Genomic DNA, 20,850 nt, shown 5'->3' on the forward strand with positions numbered 1-20,850 from the left:
GGTTAGCAACCCTAACTGGCACCCAGCACTGCCAGTTTAATGTGTTGATTTTGTTATTTTAAAAAGAAATTCCCTGGCTGAATCTGTGTAAGGCCACTTTTCGGTGTTCTTCTCCAATGCCCTTCCATGCCAATTTCGAAATGAGAATGGCTATATTATTGCAAAAATGCAGCTGCCTGATGTCTTCTGTGCTGTTTTCTGCATAGAATAATTTAGTGGCTTCCCATGCCATAGGACTCCACAACAAAGATAATGGTGTTTCTTCCCAAACCATAGGACTATGCAAAGAAGAAAGTAGGGTTTCACCTTCAGTTGGTGGAGGAAATCCAGATGTGGGTTGTTCTTCCCACTTTGCTCCATAGCTGTGAAAATGGCCTCAAATGTGGTCCCATCTCGTGGGAGGGGCTCTCTTCTAGTCATGCCCTCTTTGCACCATCCAGGTTGATGATGTTCTGTTGCTGAGTTGCTTTAGAAAGCCTTTCTTCTCTCCTTTCACTTGATTAATAGCGAGAATAGGAAAAGACTTTAAATGCATGGGCTAGATCCAATAATCCAGTGGCAGGAACTGATGAATGCAGATCTGTCCCTCCCCCCAGCAGTTCTTTCAGATACCAGAAAAGTCTGTTCCTGGAGTTGAGGAGACCCACGTGGATTAGAAGGATGCAGGGCTTTTTTTGTAGCAGGAACTCCTTTGCATATTAGGCCACACACCCCTGATGTAGCCAATCCCCCAAGAGCTTACAGGGCTCTTACGACAGGGGCTACTGTAAGCTCCAGGATTGGCTACATCAGGGGTGTGTGGCCTAATATGCAAAGGAGTTCCTGCTACAACAAAAGCCCTGGAAGGATGCTAACATTATCACTGTGTTGTTCTAAAAGAACTGGGGTAATTTGGGGGGCTAACCAGAACCAAAGCAATCCTTCTGTTATTTCTGCTATAAGGTCCTTAAGAGACCCTCTTATTTGTTTTTTTTGTTTGTTTGTTTCATTCTGTTTTCAGAATCTGCCACCTCTCACGAGATGAAAGACTTCCTGGAAAGGATTAAATTCCATCAGTTCCTTGGTCCTCATGAAAACATAGTCAAGTTATTAGGGTGTTCTGTAACCCAAACACCCCTTTACATGATATTGGAGGATGCTTCTAATGGAAACCTTCTCAGCTTCCTTTGGACCTGCCGCAGGGTATGTCTAAGAAAAGAATGATGGGATCAGATTTGACTGGCTGTCTCATTCATTTGCCCATCCATATTACTTCTCTTGTTTTTCTGCTTCAGTGACCTTGGGAGCGATCCCAAGCGTATCTACTTAGAATCTTATTCAGGTGTATTCAGTGGGGCTTATTCCCAGGGAACTGCACTTAGGACAGCACTGTTTGTCCTTGCCTGTTCTCCAGAATAGCTATTCTTGCAAACCACCTTGAGTGCTTTAGGTGGAAAGGTAAGGTTAAAAAAAAGACCGAATAACCTCAAATGTTTTACCATTCACAGACAGGAATTTAGGAATCCACATGTCAGTTTCCTCCACTGGAATCAACAACCATCAGAAAGACATAATATTTCTTGTGATTTATTTTTATTTGACTTCGTTTCTACCCTGCTTTTCTCCTGATTGGGGACATAAATTGACTCACCAGGATTTTTTTTAAAGCAGGAACGCACAAGAACGCAGTTCCGGCTGGCTTGGTGTCGGGGTGTGTGGCCTAATATGCAAATGAGTTCCCCTGGGCTTTTTCTACCAAGAAGCACTGTGTGAAACAACGGTGATGTCAGGAGATGAGGGCTAATATGCAAATGAGTTCCTTCCTTCCTTCTTTCCTTCCTCCCTTGCTTCCTCGCTCCTTCCCTCATTCTCTTACTTCCTCACTCCCTCCCTCGCTCCCTTGCTTCCTCGCTCTCTCCCTCGCTCCCTCCCTCGCTCCCTTGCTTCCTCGCTCCCTCCCTCCTGTCTTGCGGTTCTCAAACATCTGACGTTTGCCCTATGTGGCTCTTATATTAAGTAAGTTTGGCCACCCCTGAGCTAGGGACTGGCACAGACAGGGCTTCCAATTCAAGGATGGGAAATTCTTGTAGGTTTCAGGGGTAGAACCCAGGGAGGTGAGGGTTGGGGGACCTCATCAGGGTAGAATGCCATAGAGTCCACCCTCCAAAGCGCCCATTTTCTCCAGGGGGACTGAGCTCTGAAGTCAGGAGATCAGTTCTAATTGCAGGAGATCTCCACCTCCCACCTGTAGGTTTGCGACCCTAGGCACATTTATGCATTTGTTCCTATAAACAGGAACCGTTGAACTGTATTTGCCATCTTTGCACGTATTTCCTTCCTCAGAAATTCAGAACTCCGTTATTTTCTTCATAACAATCCAAATGGTTCACTTGCCCATACACATAAAGAGTCCTTTTGCCCTTGTTTTTCTATATAAAGGAGCAAGCATCTTGGGTCCCCAGCAGATCAAAGTTTCTTTTCCCCCTCATCACAATCTTTAAAACCCAACAAAGAGAGTTGTACCGTAACCTTTTGATGTACATGTTATGCATCCACCTCATTCAGAGGCCTTTGAAACAGCATGAATACTTTAAGCTCAGAAGTGGTAACCTCATGGAGCTAGGTTAGATTTTCTGATGCTTCAGAATTGTTGAAGCGCAGGGGGAAAAAAGAACATTCTGATTTAAAAACCTGTGCGGTATAAAAGTAGGTCAAGTTCAACATAAACGTTACTTTGTTAAAGAAATGCTTCTCTTCTCCACCAGCTGATAGGTCTGCTGGAAGACAAACAATAATGGCTTTTTAATAAGCCATCACGATTGACTGATATTTCAACGACTGTTCATTTATTTGATCCCTGATTTGTCTTTCTATCCAAGAAGATCCTTATAGCTGGGCTGTTCCGCATTCTCATTTTCATTGCTTTGCGGGGAGGCGGGGGGTGTCCTTTTTTGTCATGTGTTTTGCTCCCTCTAAGGGTCATTTCAATATTACATTGCTGTGTGTTCGGCACAGAAACCTTCAGTTTAAATTGCAGGAAAATATACTAGATATACAGCCAGCACCGGCTCAAGTGTGCATGGTGCCCTAGGCAGACACGCGGCCTGCTGCCCCCCTCCATAGCGCCCCCGTGCCTCCCCCCTGCGGCACCACACCCCTGCGCCTCCCCCATCCCCACCGTGCCTCTTCCTCCCTCCGTGCCTCCTCCTCCCTCCTTTCCCCACCCCATGTCTATTTCAATGCCCAGAACAGTGATTGAGCACTGCTCCAGGCTATCAGCTGATCGGCGGGTAAAACTGCATGGCACTCATTGTCAGTGCCTGGGCAGGCTAGCACCAGCAGGAAAGACCAGCGTCCTGAAAGGGCATGGCCGCTGCTACCTCCTTCCCACTTCCTGCATGGGAAGGAAGTGGGGAGGAGGGAGCAGCAGCGACACCCTTTTAGGACATTGGTCTTTCCTGCTGCTGCTGGCCTGCCTGGGCACTGACAGACAGTGAGCACCGTGCAGTCTAAAGGGGGCCCCTTTAGATAGCCTGGAGCGGTGCTCTATCGCCATTCCAGACATTGAAATAGACCCGGAGTAGGGAAGGGAGGAAGGAGGAGGCTGAGGAGTGGGCAAACTAGGCACTTGCCTAGGGGGGAAGGGGGGGGAGACTGAATTTGGCACACCCGCCCTGCCAGCACCCTAGGCTACCACCTAGTTTGCCTCGTAGTTGATCCGGCCCTGTATATAGTAATGTAGATTACTAGACGGAGGAAAACACATGCAGAAAAGAAAAAAAAAACTCAAGGTGATGACAATCACGTTGATGACACAGAAAAGAAAAAAACAAAATAACGACACACAATGAAATGTGTGAAATGAAATGAAAACGAGAATGCATAAGAAACTTTTGTTTATACATAATAATAAAATATATGAATACAGGGCTTGCTTTTTTTTTTTAACCAGAACACAGTTCCAGCTGGCTTGACATCAGGGGATGTGGCCTAATATGCAAACGAGTTCCTGCTGTGTGAATATATGAGCATGTAACACTGCTTTGTGGAGGCCTTTTGCTTCTACTTACTATAATGTACAGTTTTTCGATCAAAATCTTTTATCAATGGCATCTAACCCCTCATATATTAAGCTAAAATTAATAAAGTGGTTAAGGGTGATTGTTGGATTTGTGGAGTTCCTGACGCGAACTTTATACTTATGCAATGTAGTTGGATCAAAGAATACTGCGAAACAGAGCTTTTTTTGTAACAGGAACTCCTTTGCATATTAGGCCACACACCCCTGATGTAGCCAATTCTCCAAGAGCTTACAGGGCTCTTAGTACAGGGTCCAGAGATAGAATTCTAGCAGGGGCTCCTTTGCATATTAGGCCACACACCCCTGATGTAGCCAATCCTCCAAGAGCTTACAAGGCTCTTAGTGCAGGGTCCAGAGATAGAATTCTAGCAGGGGCTCCTTTGCATATTAGGCCACATCCCCCTGATGGAGCCAATCCTCCAAGAGCTTACAAGGCTCTTAGTGCAGGGTCCAGAGACAGAATTCTAGCAGGGGCTCCTTTGCATATTAGGCCACATCCCCCTGATGGAGCCAATCCTCCAAGAGCTTACAAGGCTCTTAGTGCAGGGTCCAGAGATAGAATTCTAGCAGGGGCTCCTTTGCATATTAGGCCACATCCCCCTGATGTAGCCAATCCTCCAAGAGCTTACAAGGCTCTTAGTGCAGGGTCCAGAGATAGAATTCTAGCAGGGGCTCCTTTGCATATTAGGCCACACACCCCTGATGTAGCCAATCCTCCAAAAGCTTACAAGGCTCTTAGTGCAGGGTCCAGAGATAGAATTCTAGCAGGGGCTCCTTTGCATATTAGGCCACATCCCCCTGATGGAGCCAATCCTCCAAGAGCTTACAGGGCTCTAAGTGCAGGGTCCAGAGATAGAATTCTAGCAGGGGCTCCTTTGCATATTAGGCCACACACCCCTGATGTAGCCAATCCTCCAAGAGCTTACAAGGCTCTTAGTGCAGGGTCCAGAGATAGAATTCTAGCAGGGGCTCCTTTGCATATTAGGCCACACACCCCTGATGTAGCCAATTATCCAAGAGCTTACAGGGCTCTTAGTACAGGTCCTGCTGTAAGCTCCAACAGGATAGGCTACATCAGAGGTGGGTGGAGTTCCTGCTACAAAAAAAGCCCTGCTGGGAAATGATTTTTAGAGCTATTACTCAAGGAACAAATAGTTTCCTTTCTCCCCGAAAAGTTTCCTGTTGAATTACATAGACCTTCTTCCCAAATATATTCAAGGACTTGTCTTCAATGCCGTAACCTCTGCAAAATTAGTCTTTGCTAGATACTGGAAGAGGACCATGACTCTAAATAAAGAGGGGTTGTTGAAAAAACCAAAGGAATGGCTACAGCGACTAAGCTAACTTGTGTGCTGCATGGTAAAAATGACATACATTTGATAAGTGGAATGTTATTGTGACCAGGATGGTGAACTGAATTTAATAATAATGCCAGGAATTTCTTTTAACTGAATTTTTTTTTTTTATTTGAGGGGGGGAAAAAACCCCCAACCCTTACAGCTATTCCAGTCTGGGCCCATTAATTTCAGTGAGTTCAGACTGGAGTAACTCTGCCTAGGATTTTACAGCTAGAAAAGTAAATTAATCTCAAAAGCTAAGCGGGGTCAGCTCCGGTCAATATTTGTATGGGAGACCTCGACGGAATAGCAGGGTCATGATGCAGAGGCAAACCACCTCTGAACATCTTTTGCCTTCGAGGACCTACGGAGTCACCATAAGTTGGCTGCCGCTTGACAGAGAAAAAAATTAAACTAAACTAAATCGATAGCTCTGTCTCTGAACTTTTCACTGCTGAGGGAGATATAATAGCTGTCTTCTTTCCTCCCCCTCTTACTAGGACGTGGTGACCATGAATGGTTTGCCTTTTGACCTTACAGAAAGGCAGGTGTATAAAATTGGTCAACAAATTGCATCAGCTCTGGTAAGTGTACTAGATAACCCCATCCTATCCCTCATTAGAGAAGCAGGGATACAAACACGGCATAATTTTTAACTCTAGATTTGACCCACAAGGATTTGTTTAAAACATTATCATTCTTTCAACCTTGGACTCAGAATCGTAGCCGGGAATTTTTTCTTGGGAGGGGGAGGCTGACAGGGGGCAGTTTAGTACAGTGGAGCTTACTTTCAAGGAAATCTGATAAGCGGATCGAAGGAATGTGTGAAGGCACAAAGAAGTTGCTCTTGTTTTGTTTTGACTGAGCAGCCCACATTTTTCCAGGTCAGGGCTAATAACCTCCCTGGCAAGGGACAATTACATGGTCAGTTCGCACCTCGAGCTAGTCAATTACTCTCCAGCCTAACAACACTTCAGGAATGCTAATGGCCTCCTTGGCCAGACAATGAAATTGTCAGTTTTCACAAGCTGTCAGCTAGCAGGCAAATTAAAACAGCTTTTACCTACAAAAGGGTTTTTCCCCCTCAGTCTCTCTGACCGATTCCTCACTAGCAGTTGCTCCGCCCCTGGGCTTCTGCTTTCCTCATCTCAAGTGATCAATTACCCTCTAGTCACTGCACGGCCACATTTTGACTTGCGGCTCCCTCCAATTTCCCTCATAGCTTTCAAATCTCAAAAACAAAACAAAAGAGCAGGAAGCTGCGAGGGAAATTAGAGGAAGCTGCAGATCAAAATGCACCCTTGCAATGACTGGTGGGGATTTGATCAGAGGAAAGCAGAAGCCCGGGGGTGGAGTGACTGCTAGTGAGCTATCATTCTCTGTCTCTCCTACCAGAGTAGAAACAGGCACTATCAATCTTCTGGCTGGGCTGGACAAATTGGGGAGGGGGGGCATTGCCTGGTGCGAGCCTTCTTGTAGCAATGGGCCTATATGGACTCCTTTTTGCTGATGTAATTCAGTGGAAAAAAGGCCCCTGCCCAGACTATGCAGGAAAGCAGAAATTAATCCATTTGGCCACCTCGAACATCATATTGTGACTGGGGATCTAGCAGAAATACTTAAATAATAAAATTTTAACCTCGATGGAATTGGTAGTATCTGCCGTCATCAATACATCAATATATTTTAATGTGAGATCAAATAGCGCCTACCATTGTTTTCTGTAATTTTTTTATATGTTTTTATTTATGATGTACTTGTATTTTTATCTTTTGTCTATTAATATTGGTCTTATGACCTCTTAATGTGAGCCGCCCTGAGCCTGCTTCGGCGGGGAGGGCGGGATACGAGTCGAATTAATAAATAAAATTGTAGCAGATCAGTATGAAACCATTTCACACCTATTGCAAGGAAAAGGCTAACTGAACCTCTCCCAGGTTTTTTTTTCCCCCTCCTGGAGTTGGCTGATTTAACATAGCTAAGGTTGATTTCCTTGTAGAACGCCAGATGCATGGTGAATACTTCTTATCTCTATTCTTTGCAAAGGCCTCAACAGCATAGGGCCTTTTCATTGGCAAGATTTGATGTTATGCCATCAGCAGTCCTATATGGTAGATTTCATAATATACCCTACTCGGCCAGACTATGTCCGTGCAAGTCCGGATCTATTGAAACCATTTCACGTATTCTTTTGTACTGCCCTTTTTATGTAAGTATTCGTTGTCGATTTTTGGATCCTTTTCTTCTAAATAAGATGGGTCTGGCTGACCCAGATAAGGTCCAGCTTGTTCTGAAGGATGTTACTCCTGACATAACTGTGAATACTGCCTCATTTCTGTACTGGGCCGAAAAGATTCGTCAAGACAAGGAACAGTCTTGTTGTTTTGTTTAACTGTGATCTTTTGTAACTCTGTTTTTTTTCTTAACCCATTGTTTCTTAACCTGTTTTTATATGCCATTAAAGGTTGATTGATTGATTGATTGATTGATACTTCTTAACAGTGGCAACATCTCAACCAAAGTGTTTAACATGGCACACAAGGGCGCTGTAATTTAATCAGTTCAAAGGGGGAAAGGTACTACTGCAACTGACAGTGTGCCATTTTGCCCATTTCCCCAGGATTTCCTCCAGGAGAAGAAGCTGTTCCACGGTGACGTGGCGGCCCGGAATGTCCTCATTGACCGTGACTTCACCGCCAAGCTCTGCAAGCTGGGACTGGCCTACCGAAGCCACACCTGCGGGCCCAGCACCGTGACGCACACGGTCCCTCTCAAGTGGCAAGCTCCAGAGAGGCTCCTGAAGAAGCCGCCCAGCATCAAATCAGACATGTGCGGTTTGTTCCGATACGTCTCCTAATTTAGATTCCCCAGCCAAAGCTCCTGCATTGCAATGCATGCTCAATTTTCAACAGATGGAAACTTTGGTCTGTTTCCAACTGATAACTCCAGGGCTCCGGCTCAAATTGTGTTATTAAAGAAAGCTGCGGGGCGCTTCTTTTCTCCCGGTTGCTTTCTCTACAAGTTGTGAGGAAACTGCTAAATACTGAAGCATACGCTTTTTTTTTCTTGCAGATGGTCTTTCGGAATCTTGCTGTATGAGATGATCACATTAGGTGAGGCAAAGAAACCAAATCTGAGGCTATAATCGTTTGTTACTGTATCTAACTAGATGTGAGATTTGTGATTAAGATCTCTCTTGATTTTTTTTTTAAACTAGTTCGCAGCCCAGCAAAACTTATTTGAAAGCTTGGAGAGAGTGACTGAAGTAACAGCGAGGTTGTTTGCATGGATTAAATCCCCCCTCCCTCTCAGGAGCTACAGTTACTTCCACTGTGCTATTCTTGTCCTTTTTTTATTGTGGAAGGGTCCATCAGAGAAAAGTGTTAAGCAGCCTCTCTGCCTTGCAGTTGCAACCCTTCCCTTATCTTCAAAAATGTTATGCAGGGTTTCTAATCAGCTCTCAAAAACCTGGAAGGCCCCAACTGTCAAGCATGCGGGTTCAATGACGAGTCGAAGTTGATACAAAGACTACGTTTATTGATAGACCGATACTTTCTCTGTAACAGGTTTTTGAGAGTAATGCTGCCAATACATTGATACAATACTTTTAAGGCCTACTTCAAAAGGATTCCAAGGGATGGGGGTGCGGGGTAGCTCTCACACGTAAACTATCATAAATGTCTACATTCTCTTAGCGTTATCAGGACTCTGTCCTTGCTTTCCCCAGATGTACCACACTCCCTACCAGGAATGTATGGGAAGGTGCTGATTACTTCTTCTCATGTCAGTTTCAGTTCTCACTACTTCTACTTGTAGGTAATAAAGCAAGGCAGGGGAAGGGAAAGAATAACAAAGCTAGCAAAGCTGGATCCTCCATGATGTTTCACAGACCAGGTTTAGGCAGGACCCTATAACAATCAATTATCAATGGAATTTCACCATGCTTGACACCAACCACCCATCTCTCAAATCATTAGAGTTGCCAGGTCCAACTCAAGAAATACCTGGGGACTTTGGGGGTGGAGCCAGGAGACATTGGGAGTAGAGCCAGGAGCAAGGGTGTGACAAGCATGATTGAACTCCAAAGGGAGTTTGGGACATCATGTTTAAAGGGACCGCACACCTTTGAAATGTCTTTCCTCCATTTGAATAATAAAGAATAGGGGCACCTTTGTCTGGGGCTCATAGAATTGGATCCCCTGGTCCAATCTTTGTGAAACTTGGAGAGTGTTTTGAGAAGAGGTACCGGGTGTTATGCTGAAAAGGTGGTGCCTCTACCTCAAAAAGCAGCCCCCTTAGAGCCCCCCTCTACCTCAAAAAACAGCCCCCTTAGAGCCCCAAATACCCACAGATCAATCAGTCTCCATAAGGTATAATGGATTGCCCAGCAGGCACTTCCTTACCCCCCTCCCCTCTTTCTGATAACCCTGAAGTGGGGGGAGGCCCTCCAAACCAGGGAACCCCCTGCCACAACTAGGGATTGGCAGCCCTACACATCATATCTAGTTACTTCTGAATAAAACAAGCCTTGAATCCTGTCGTGTATTCAATTTAATGGCCAATGTGGTGTAGTGGTTAGAACATTCAACTAGAGATCTGGGATACCTGTGTTTGAATCCCTGCTCTGTCACAGAAGCTTCTAGAGTGGCCTTGGGCCAGTCTCTGTCTTAGGGTAACCAACCACACAGCATTGTTGTGGGCCTAAAACGGAGGAAAGGAGAACACTGTTTAGGCCCTTTGGGTCCCCATGGGGTGGGGGGAGGGTTGAAATAAAGTAAGTAAGTAAATAAAGTTAATTAAGGGCAACTCTGTGTGAATACTGGGAGGAGGGGATGGCCTCCAAGCGATTTCTTCTACTTCCCGGACTTCATGATCTGACTTAGGGTTACTGGGTCCCAGGGCTCTTTTTCTAGCAGGAGCTCCTCTGCATATTAGACCACGCCCCCCTGATGTAGCCAATCCTCCAAGAGCTTACAAGGCTCTTTTTGGAAAGCTCTTGGAGGATTGGCTGCATCAGTAGTGTGTGGCCTAATATGCAAAGGAGCTCCTGCTAGAATTCCACCCCTGTGTGTCTCCATTACAAAAGCCACTTGGGCTATCAGGGCCGGATCTGGGAGGGGCAGAGGGGGATAGGCTTCCCAACCCTCCCGCCCTGGCGGGGGACCCCAGGATTTCCAGCCTCTTCCCCCACTCCCCCAAAAAAACAGAAGCGGGGGGAGGGGGGAAACGGCGCCATCTCGGAGCGGGCGACGCCGCTATGTGGCTGCCGCCTCTTCTCCGCTTCACCGTGGCTGCTTTTCCAAGATGGGCTCAGGCTGGGCCCATCTTGGAGGAGCAGTTGGGATTAGGCGGGGAGGGGGAGGCGGCGGCGCCCCCTCCGCCTTTGAGGTGGAGTCGGGGGGGTGGGGGTGGGCCAGGAGTGTGGCAGGCTCCTCCAAGATGGGCTCAGGCTGGGCCCATCTCGGAGGAGCAGCTGCGGTGGGGCGGGGAAGAGGCGGCAGCGTGGTGGCGTCGCCCGCTCCGCTCCGCCTCTGGGGTGGAATCGGAGAAGGGGAGGGTGGAGGGAAGGAGTTCAATTGTGCTTGTCACACCCTTGCTCCTAGCTCCACCCCAGTGTCTCCTGGCTCCACCCCCAAAGTCTCCTGGCTCCACCCCCAAAGTCCCCAGATATTTCTGGAATTGGACTTGGCAATCCTAGAGGAGGATGCTTGCCCTGGGCACCATTGGAGGGGGGTTGCCAAATTGGGTATGGAGTCCATTCTATTCTATGGCCCCATAAGGTAGAATGGGTCCATAAGGGGGCGCCATTTTTTAATTCCCCCCCCACCTCAAAAAACATGTAGATCCAGTCCTGACTTCCCGGACTGCATGATCTGACTTAGGGTTGCCGGCGGATCCTCCCTGGCCAGCAGCGGGGGATTGGGGGTTAGGGTTGCCGGATCCAGGTTGGGAAACTCCAGGAGATTTTGGGATGCAGCCTGGGGAGGACAGGACCTCAGTGAGGTACAGTCATAGGCGTAAACTACAGGGAGGGGCTCCAGGGCATGGGCCTGCCAGCCTTGCTGTCTTCCCACCCACCCAAGAGAAGGCATTGACTGCCCCCCCACCTCAAGGGGAGCTAATGTCTGCCATCTAGAGAACAGTTGTAAATCTGAGTGATCTCCAGTTCCTCCCCAGAAGGAAATGGCATTGTATCTGTCCGAGGTCCTATCCCTTCTCAAACCCCACCCTCTCCAGGCCCCATCCCTAACCTGGAGTTGGCAACCCTATCTCCTTTCCTTTATCTGCCCCTCTGACTTCAGCTTTCCATTGCCTTCCCCCTCCCTGCAGCTTCTACAGTGGGGGAGCCAAAGCAGTTTGCATCATTCTCCTCCCCACCATGTGTTCTGAACAACAACCCTGAGAGGCAGGTTAGGTTGGAAGTCTATGCCTGGTCCAAAATCACCCTGTCAGCTTCCACATCAAGAACCTGGGTCTGGCAGATCCCACTCTGAAGCCTTAACTTGTATGTCCTCCTCTTAATGTCCCGCTTCCTGTCCAGGCTTTAGGCACAGTAGAGTGTCACATTGGCCACACTGGGAAAATCTACAGTGAGGGACAACTGAAACAATGCTGGATGAAGTTAGAGAGACGTTGGGCACCAGGATGATGAAGAGTCCAGTGTAACTCTACGCTTCTGCAGTTTGTATATTAGCATTCTCCTGTGTTATTCCAGTTAATAAAAACTAGAGGGGGCAATGTTCCCTCTAAGCTGCAGAGTCTTGTGAGCGAAAATTCTACTTTGTGGGCTACTGGCATTAAAGTTGTGAGCTATTGGCATTAAAGTTGTGAGCTACTGCATGAATTAGTGTGCTCAAGGGTCATCCTTCCTGAGCTCAGACAAAAATGTGTGAGCTGGAGGCTAAAAATCTGTGAGCTAGCTCACACTAACTCAGCTTAGAGGGTACACTGGTAGGGGGCATGAGGAATTTGGGGGGCATAATTTGGAAATCTCACCCCACCCCAGATCTCCTCTCCAGGATTTCCATAAGCTGCCAGAGGCTCGAGCTGGTCACCTCTTCCCCCTTTTTTCCCCTTAGCTGACTCCCCATAATCTTTCCCTCTGGCTTGCAGGGGTGGAATTCTAGCAGGAGCTCCTTTGCACATTAGGCCACACACCCCTGATGTAGGCAATCCTCCAAGAGCTTACAAAAAAAAGCTTACAAAAAAAGCTCCAGGTTAGGGGTGAGGCCTGGAGAGGGTGGGGTTTGAGATGGGCTGGGACCTCAGACAGGTACAGTGCCATTTCCTTCTGGGGAGGCACCGGAGGTCACTCAGATTTATAACTGTTCTCTAGATGGCAGACATTAGCTCCCCTTGAGGTAAGGGGTGGGGGTCAATGCCTTCACTTCGGTGGGAAGACAGCAAGGGTGGCAGGCACTTGCCCAGAGCCTCGTTCTAGAGCCCGTTGTATTTTTCTTCACAACGGGCCTTACATCTTGGCTTCTCTGACAACCACTCAACCCCCGTAAGTAAGGGTTGAGGAAACTGTTTTCAATGTATCCGAGGAAGTGTGCTAGCACAGAATAGCTTATGCTCACAATAAAACTTCATTGGTTTTAAAGGTGCTACTGGACTCAAACTTTGTTCAACTAGTTAATGATTGCAGAAGAAACTGGGGGGAAATTGATCTTAATATTATAGCTAAGGAGTTCATTCAAAGAGCATCTATTAGAAAAAACACAGTCAGTGTCAATTAAGTACAGGGGTTTCTGAATAGCTGCACCTAAACAGCTGTGTTGTACTTAGATGAAGCAATCTTTAAGGTTTGCCACAAATCATGCAGCACGTGGCAACTGCTGGGGTGGGGAGGTGGGATATGGCAGGAGAGGATGCTTGTGGGAGCAGAAGGGGGATTGGGAGAATATTTGATTGTAGTGTAATTTCTAAAAGTGATTTCTAAAGAAACAGTCTGCATTGTTAATTAAAAGTTAAAGTTGTATTTCAGCTGTCTGAAGGTCGTTTGTTGAAGCCCAATGTGTTTTGCAAGTTGAGCCTAAAGAGCAGAAATATGCCATGCACAGGAATGCAATCATTGCCCATAAATTGAATCATGTGGTTTTCATTAATAATTTGTTCTGAATATCTGTGTTTTTAAGGTGGAATTTCTAAGCAGTGTTCTAAGAGGCCAAGGTATATAAAATCCTAGGTGGTATGGGGTCATGGGCCGTGGGCACTGTCTGAATTGCCTCAAAATGTACGTGTACTTGTACTCACTTTGTAGGGTATGAGTTTGACGTGAGAAGAACATTGCCACTAACTCTGAACGTTGTACATTGCTCAGAAATTGAGCACCCAGAAACTTTTGTATTCTGCCCTGGGTCAGAGACCCATGAATTTATCAGACAAAGGTATCTGGTGCCATAGTTTTGTCAATTTCAGTACAATCGTACTTTATTAATGAGGCAGAAACAAGACACCTGTAAGTGAACGTCCAGGGAAACTTATAAAATGTTCCCCTAAAGCTTTTCTGTATTGCCTTTTACTGTCAAATTTGTGGCCATTGGTTTGTCCTATGCACATGGTATGTATATTTGCAGATCTTAAAGTGACTATTCTAAAAGTGAATTTCAAAAACAGGACACAGCAAGAGACCTCTGAGATATCACTATAACCACCGGCAAACTCCCACCTTTTCCTGGGTTTGGCCCAGTCCATGGGCATTGTTGGGGGGTGCTCCCTAAATTTATGGGGAGGAAGCTTCTCTATAAATTCATAGGTAGTGATAATGGAGACCCCTCCCTGTGATGTCACTGGCTCCTCCCTATGATGTCACTGGATCAAATGCCTCTGACTGGGCCCCAGCTCCCCCCCCCCTGGAAAATTGAAAAGTCTACACCCCTGGATACAGTGCCATAGAGTCCAACCTCCAGAGCCAGTTTGGCGTAGTGGTTAAGAGTGTCAGACTCTGATAAAGCCATCTGGGTGGCCTTGGGTCAGCCACAGGTCTCTCAGCCCCACCTACCTCACAGGGTGTCTGTTGTGGAGGAGAGGAAGAAAAAGGCGATTGTAAGCCGCTCCAAGACTCCTTTGGGTAGTGAAGGGCAGGGTATAAAACCACCTCTCCTCTTCCTCCGGGGAACTGACCTCTGTAATCTGGTGATGAGCCAGGGAATCTCCAGGTCCTACTTGGAAGCTGGCATCCTTAGATCTGATTCTAGAGGGGCTGCAGTTGCTCCATGCCGTGTTCTCAAAAAGCCAGCCTCAAATCTAGGCATTATGTGCAGTAGCACTCCACAGCCCAATGGAGCCCTTTTAAGATAAGTAAATTTGCTCAATACGAGTTGTTACATGTAACAGTGTTACAGGAGAGCCAGTTTGGTGTAGTGGTGAAGTGTGCGGACTCTTATCCGGGAGAACCGGGTTTGATTCCCCACTCCTCCACTTGCAGCTGCTGGGATGGCCTTGGGTCAGCCATTGCTCTGGCAGAGGTTGTCCTTGAAAGGGCAGTTGCTGTGAGAGCCCTCTCAACCCCAACCACCTCACAGGGTGTCTGTTGTGGGGGAGGAAGGTAAAGGAGATTGTGAGCTGCTCTGAGACTCTGTCCTTGAAAGGGCAGCTGCTGTGAGAGCCCTCTCAGCCCTGCCCACCTCACAGGGTGTCTGTTGTGGGGGAGGAAGTGAAAGGAGATTGTGAGCCGCTCTGAGACTCTGTCCTTGAAAGGGCAGCTGCTGTGAGAGCCCTCTCAGCCCTGCCCACCTCACAGGGTGTCTGTTGTGGAGGAGGAAGGGAAAGGAGATTGTGAGCTGCTCTGAGACTCTGTCCTTGAAAGGGCAGCTGCTGTGAGAGCCCTCTCAGCCCTGCCCACCTCACAGGGTGTCTGTTGTGGGGGAGGAAGGGAAAGGAGATTGTGAGCCGCTCTGAGACTCTTCGGAGTGGAGGGCGGGATATAAATCCAATATCTTCTTCTTGTAAACTGTGTCCTGACCTGCATCACATGTAACATCTAGTTTGGCTCTCAGAAACATGCTGTCAATTAATGGTATTGGGCCAGGATCAGGGCTTTTTTTTTGTAGCAGGAGCTCCTTTGCATATTAGGCCACACACCCCTGCTGTAGCCAATCCTCCTGGAGTTTACAGTAGGCCCTGTAAGAAGAGCCTTGGAAGCTCTTGGAGGATTGGCGACAACAGGGGTGTGTGGCCTAAAATGCAAAGGAGTTCCTGCTACAAAAAAAGAAAGCCCTAGCCAGGATGCAGTGGGAACTGTTTTACAGAAGGAACGTTTCTTGAGTTTTCACTGTCGCATTTTGTCTTCCCGCACAGGAGCGCCGCCGTTTCCCGAAGTTCCCCCATCCGAGATCTTGCACCATCTTAACAGGAGGCACATCATGAGCAGGCCTTCCAGTTGTCAGCCAGCCATGTAAGGACGCTCTTTCTCCTGCTCTGCGCTTCCGCTGTTTGATCCGTTCTCAGCGCGTGCTCAGATTTCCCTAAAGAATCTGCTCTCCAAAGAGCAGATTCTTCCTTGCATTGACAAGGCTTTCCTTCACATCCAGACTCAGGTGCTGCTTCGTACTCAAGGATTGGGGGGGGGGGGGGAGGAAAGAAAGAAATAGATAGGCAAGGGCTGCGTTAATCCGGGCTCTCGCCCCTCCAGAAACACAGGGGCAAGAGGGAGACCTTGCAATTATACTATGAGACTCATTACTGTCCTGCAGCGGCTTAGGATTTCAGCTAGAGGCACGCTCTGTGAAAAGGCAGCTACTGAAGCTGTCAGGGCCAGGAAAGAAAAGAGGCTAATTTGGGTTGCAGCTGCCTGGCCTGGAGAGGGGTGCGGGGAAGAGAAGGAGAGGAATACATTAGTAATGCAGGAGGCTCTCGGGAGGTAGAGCTAATGGCGCCTGCAGGAGGATCAGTTGGAAGAGATTTCTTCTTATCGCTTTCTCTCCACAAAAACCGCTTCCCATGACTCCCCCAGAGAGCTTCGTGCTACAAAGAGGCATTCCAACCAGACGGGACTGCATTTGCTGCACCCACACGTGCTGCAACCGTACCTTACTGTGGTGCCCAGAGGCAAAAAGCGCTGGGAGGGCAGCTGAGAACCAGATCTAACGTCCTCTTTGAGAGCTTCGGGAATTGAGAGCTTTGGGAATTTGGTGAGCCAGCTCCTCTTTCCGAAGCATTTATGGATAACCAACAAACGCAGAACAGGTGTTCTGTTGGCTCTTCTGCACAGCTACCTCCACACAGCGGCCACCAGTCTCTTTGACTCCTCCTCATTTTGGGGAATAATGGTTACATGATACAGTGCTGGGCATCCATGGAATGGGGTCTTGAGGCATATAATAATAATAATAAGAAGAAGACGAAGAAGACGAAGACTGCAGATTTATACCCTGCCCTTCACTCTGAATCAGAGACTCAGAGCAGCTTACAATCTCCTATATCTTCTCCCCCCACAACAGACACCCTGTGAGGGGGATGGGGCTGAGAGGGCTCTCACAGCAGCTGCCCTTTCAAGGACAACTCCTGCAAAAGCTATGGCTAACCCAAGACCATTCCAGCAGCTCTAAGTGGAGGAGTGGGGAATCAAACCCAGATAAGAGTCTGCACAGTTAACCACTACACTAAACTGGCTCTCCAGACTTCCCCAAACTGGCACTTGCTAATTGGCAATAACAAGATTGTTGTCTCAGCAATGGACCATTTTTCTCCAAGCACTCAGCCTTCAAAACCCTATCAAGCAACTCTGGAAAAGGCACAGTAGATAGTTCTGAGGGACTTCAAGAAAAAAAACTGCCTGGGATTGGTGCCACAGACTTGCCTTCTTCTCAGTGAGGTTCATTAGGAGGACTACTTTGGCCAGATGTTGGGGGAAAAGATCAGCAGGGAATAATCTGGCTAAGGATTCAGATTGGTCTGCTACTTCTTTTGGTAGCGCTCTTACAGAGATACTTTGCCTCCCAGTGAATGTATATTTTCCTAAGAGCCAGACATAGCTAGCAGGAGAAATGCTGGAGGCACAGTGGTGGCCTCTTCCTTTGCCTTTTTCCAACTGAACCTTTATCTCCTGGGCCAGGCAGTCAAGGAGCAGGATGTCCAAGCAGTCAATGAAGGGTGGCCAGGCAGTCAATGAGGAGGATAGACAGGCAGCAGTCCTTTCAGATCTCAAGGCAGCTCCTTCCTGCAAATAGGAAACCAATAAATGCAGGACCAAAGTACAAGTACCTGAGGGAGATTCACACAGCATTCAACCAGAGTTGCTACATCTTCCTCATTCCTGAAGGGAGTCAGGAACCCTCATCCCACCTGAAACAGTCCAGCATAGAGATCTGTTGTCTGGAGTTAAGTTGTGATACCAGGAAATCTTCAGGCTCCACCTGGAAGTTGACTACCCTAGGCTTGGCTGCTTGCTTCTGTTCAGCAATAGCCCCCCTATGACAGCCAGTGTGATGTAGCAATTAGCACTTCAGAGCAGGATCTGCCAGACCCAGGTTCTTGCTGTAGAAGCAGACAGGGTGATTTTGGACCAGTCACAGACTTGCAGCCTAACCTACCTTACAGGGTTGTTGTGCATATCAAAATGGAGGAGAGGAGAATGATGGAAGCTGCTGTGGCTCACACTGTGGAGAAAGATTGTTCTTTTCATAGGTAGAGGCTGCAAGGAGGGTGGAAATCTGAAGTCTGCGGGCCAGATAAAGGTTGGCTGATGGTTGGCTGGAAAGAAGATAGGATTGCCAACTTCAGGTTGGGAAATTCCTGAAGATTTGAGGAGTGGAGCCTGGAGAGGGTGGGTTTGAGAAGGGGTGGGATCTCAGACAGGTGCAATGCCATAGACTCCACCCTCCAAACCAGCCATTTCCTCCTGGGGAAACAGTGTTGCCAATCTCCAGGTGAGGACTGACGATCACTCAGAATTGCAACTGCTGTTCCAGAGGAAGAGTTGGTTGTGGGGGTGGTAGTTGGAGGGAGGTGGGAAGACATAAAAGGTGGGGGGAGTGAATGCCTTCACCTGAGTGGGCGGGAAGACAGCAAGGGTGGGGTGCACTCACCCAGAGCCTCTTTCTAGAGCCCGTTGCATTTTTCTTCACAGTTGGCCTTATTCCTAGTATTTGACATTTACTGTTCCCAGCCCCAATTGAAACACAGATTACTGCCAACAGTGTCCTTCCACCTGCAAACTGGCACATAGCTATATGTTTTTCTTAAGTCCACTGAAGTCAAATAGCGACCTGTGACCAGGATCTGACCCAAGCCGGTTAACCTAACTGTACCTCTCTTTGTGAAATGAGATCAAATCCAGCTGACAGGGAGAAAGAGAGCAGTGGTGCAGAAGGATTTGGCTGCTTCTCTTGGCTAGAGGATCCTGTGCCAGAAGAGCTGGCAGCCTCAACTATGTACAGATGTATGAGCAATGAATATGGGAACCACAAACAGTGCCACTGCCAGCCTTCACAAAGATTATATATGTCATCATGGAAGTTCATTCTGAAGGTGTCCTTTTGTGCTTCCACCAGCCCCGTCATTGTAAATCTGTCACAGAGCTCAGAGCTGGGTTTTAAAATGCTATTCAAAGCCCTACGGTTACCAACTATTCCTCTCTGGACCTGTTTTTGTTTCCATCATTTTAAAGAGAATCCCGTTTCTTATCCAGTCCGGACGTTAGCATTTGCAGAACGAAGCAAGAGATATAATTTTGATAAGCCAAATACAGTTATCGAAGAGATTCCCACAGCTATGCCACCTGTTTGCTTTGCAGGTGTATATGTGTGCGTTTGTTGACTGACAACAGCAATTCAGTTGGTTTAGTTTTCATTGTGCCCTGGTGCTTTTAGTCCCTCTGCCAGTCTCTCGTGAGCTTAAACACAATCCCAAGGCTGTTAGGATCAAGCAGATTCAGCTGCCCCAAACAGAAGTTTGAAGACAACGCTAATCCTTGAATTCCATGTGCAAGGCAATGAGGTGGCAGAGACCAAAGTGGGCAGAATGGAATGTGGACTTCAGAGTCCTGGTGGAAGATCCCAGTTTAGTATCGTGCCCTGTGTTACAACTCCCTGCAGATAAGAACAGAAGAGAAGCCATGTTGGATCAGGCCAATGGCCCATCCAGTCCAACACTCTGTGTCACACAGTGGCCAAAAAACCAGGCGCCATCAGGAAGTGCATCAGTGGGGCCAGGACACTAGAAGCCCTCCCACTGTGTCCCCCAAGCGCCAAGAATACAGAGCATCACTGCCCCAGACAGAGAGTTCCATCAATATGCTGTGGCTAATAGCCACTGATGGACCTTTGCTCCATATGTTTATCCAATCCCCTCTTGAAGCTGTCTAAGCTTGCAGCTGCCGCCACCTCCTGTGGCAGTGAATTCCACATGTTAATCACCCTTTGGATGAAGAAGTACTTCCTTTTAACAGCTCTATCCCAACTGCTCAGCAATTTCATTGAATGTCCACAAGTTCTCGTATTGTGAGAAAGGGAGAAAAGTACTTCTTTCTCTACCTTCTCTATCCCATGCATAATCTTGTAAACCTCAATCATGTCACCCCTCTGTTGACATTTCTCCAAGCTAAAGAACCCCAAGCGTTTTAAACTTTCTTCATAGGGAAAGTGTTCCAACCCTTTAATCATTCTAGTTGCCCTTTTCTGCACTTTTTCCAATGCTATAATATCTTGTTTGAGGTGTGGTGACCAGAACAGTACACAGTACTCCAAGGTAGAAAAGTACTCCAGGTAGAAAAAAAGGGAGGCAAATAAAAGGAAGGGTTGAAAAAGAACCCAGAACATCCAAGAAGCGAATTCAGATTCTTGAATATTTCTCTGAATACTCTTAATATTCTTTAAGGTCTTTTCTCTGAATCTTGAATGGTCTTTTGAGTTCTTTCTTCAAATTGTTGCATTTGGTACAATTCTATGGTCCTCATTTGTTTCATCTGAACTCCTTTTTTCTTTTTCTCTTTGACGTGTTCCTGTTGCTATTCTCCTTTCTGCTCTTCTCTTTTTAAAAATTTTGTTCACACTTTCCACGTATTATTCCTATATACTGTTTTCTTTGCATGTATCAAATGCATAACATTCAAAGTTTATACTATTTAAGTAACTCTGCTAAAGTATTTCCATTAAGATAAAAAATTGTATTATCTACAGTTCTTATATAAAAAAGCTAAATGTAGCAAGTAATGGATGTTCTGAATGAATATATTATAAATGAAAAGGATAGCTTATCTTTTAGTAATTCTAATCATTAAATCACAATCTCTGCTGTATGCTGATGGATTAAGAGTTTCTGATAATTTTGTTCACAACTAGTTTGTAAGTGTTGCGTATTTTATGTTTCGTAGAAGGCCAGTAAATCCGGATCTTTGCAAGTGAGTTTGTATGTGATTTATGTTAAAACATAAATGTAGAGTAGCTCTTCCCCCCCATCTCTGTAGTTTCTAACTGCAGTTGCTTAGAGCTTTAGACTACAGTCGTATGT

The 20,850-nt window shown here is 46.8% G+C and overlaps 1 protein-coding gene across 2 annotated transcripts in view; it reads left to right on the forward strand.

Moving 5' to 3' along the window:
* Nucleotides 1-20,850, forward strand: part of STYK1 (serine/threonine/tyrosine kinase 1) — a 60,019-nt gene that overhangs the window by 28,291 nt on the left and 10,878 nt on the right. For both annotated transcript variants that reach the window (XM_060236834.1, XM_060236835.1), the window contains 5 exons: nt 1,001-1,182; nt 5,898-5,981; nt 8,018-8,226; nt 8,470-8,510; nt 15,700-15,796. In XM_060236834.1, the coding sequence (XP_060092817.1) occupies nt 1,001-1,182; nt 5,898-5,981; nt 8,018-8,226; nt 8,470-8,510; nt 15,700-15,796 (613 nt within the window). The remainder of the gene's footprint in view (nt 1-1,000; nt 1,183-5,897; nt 5,982-8,017; nt 8,227-8,469; nt 8,511-15,699; nt 15,797-20,850) is intronic.

Source organism: Heteronotia binoei, chromosome 4, assembly GCF_032191835.1.
Source record: "Heteronotia binoei isolate CCM8104 ecotype False Entrance Well chromosome 4, APGP_CSIRO_Hbin_v1, whole genome shotgun sequence".
Lineage (NCBI taxonomy): Eukaryota > Metazoa > Chordata > Lepidosauria > Squamata > Gekkonidae > Heteronotia > Heteronotia binoei.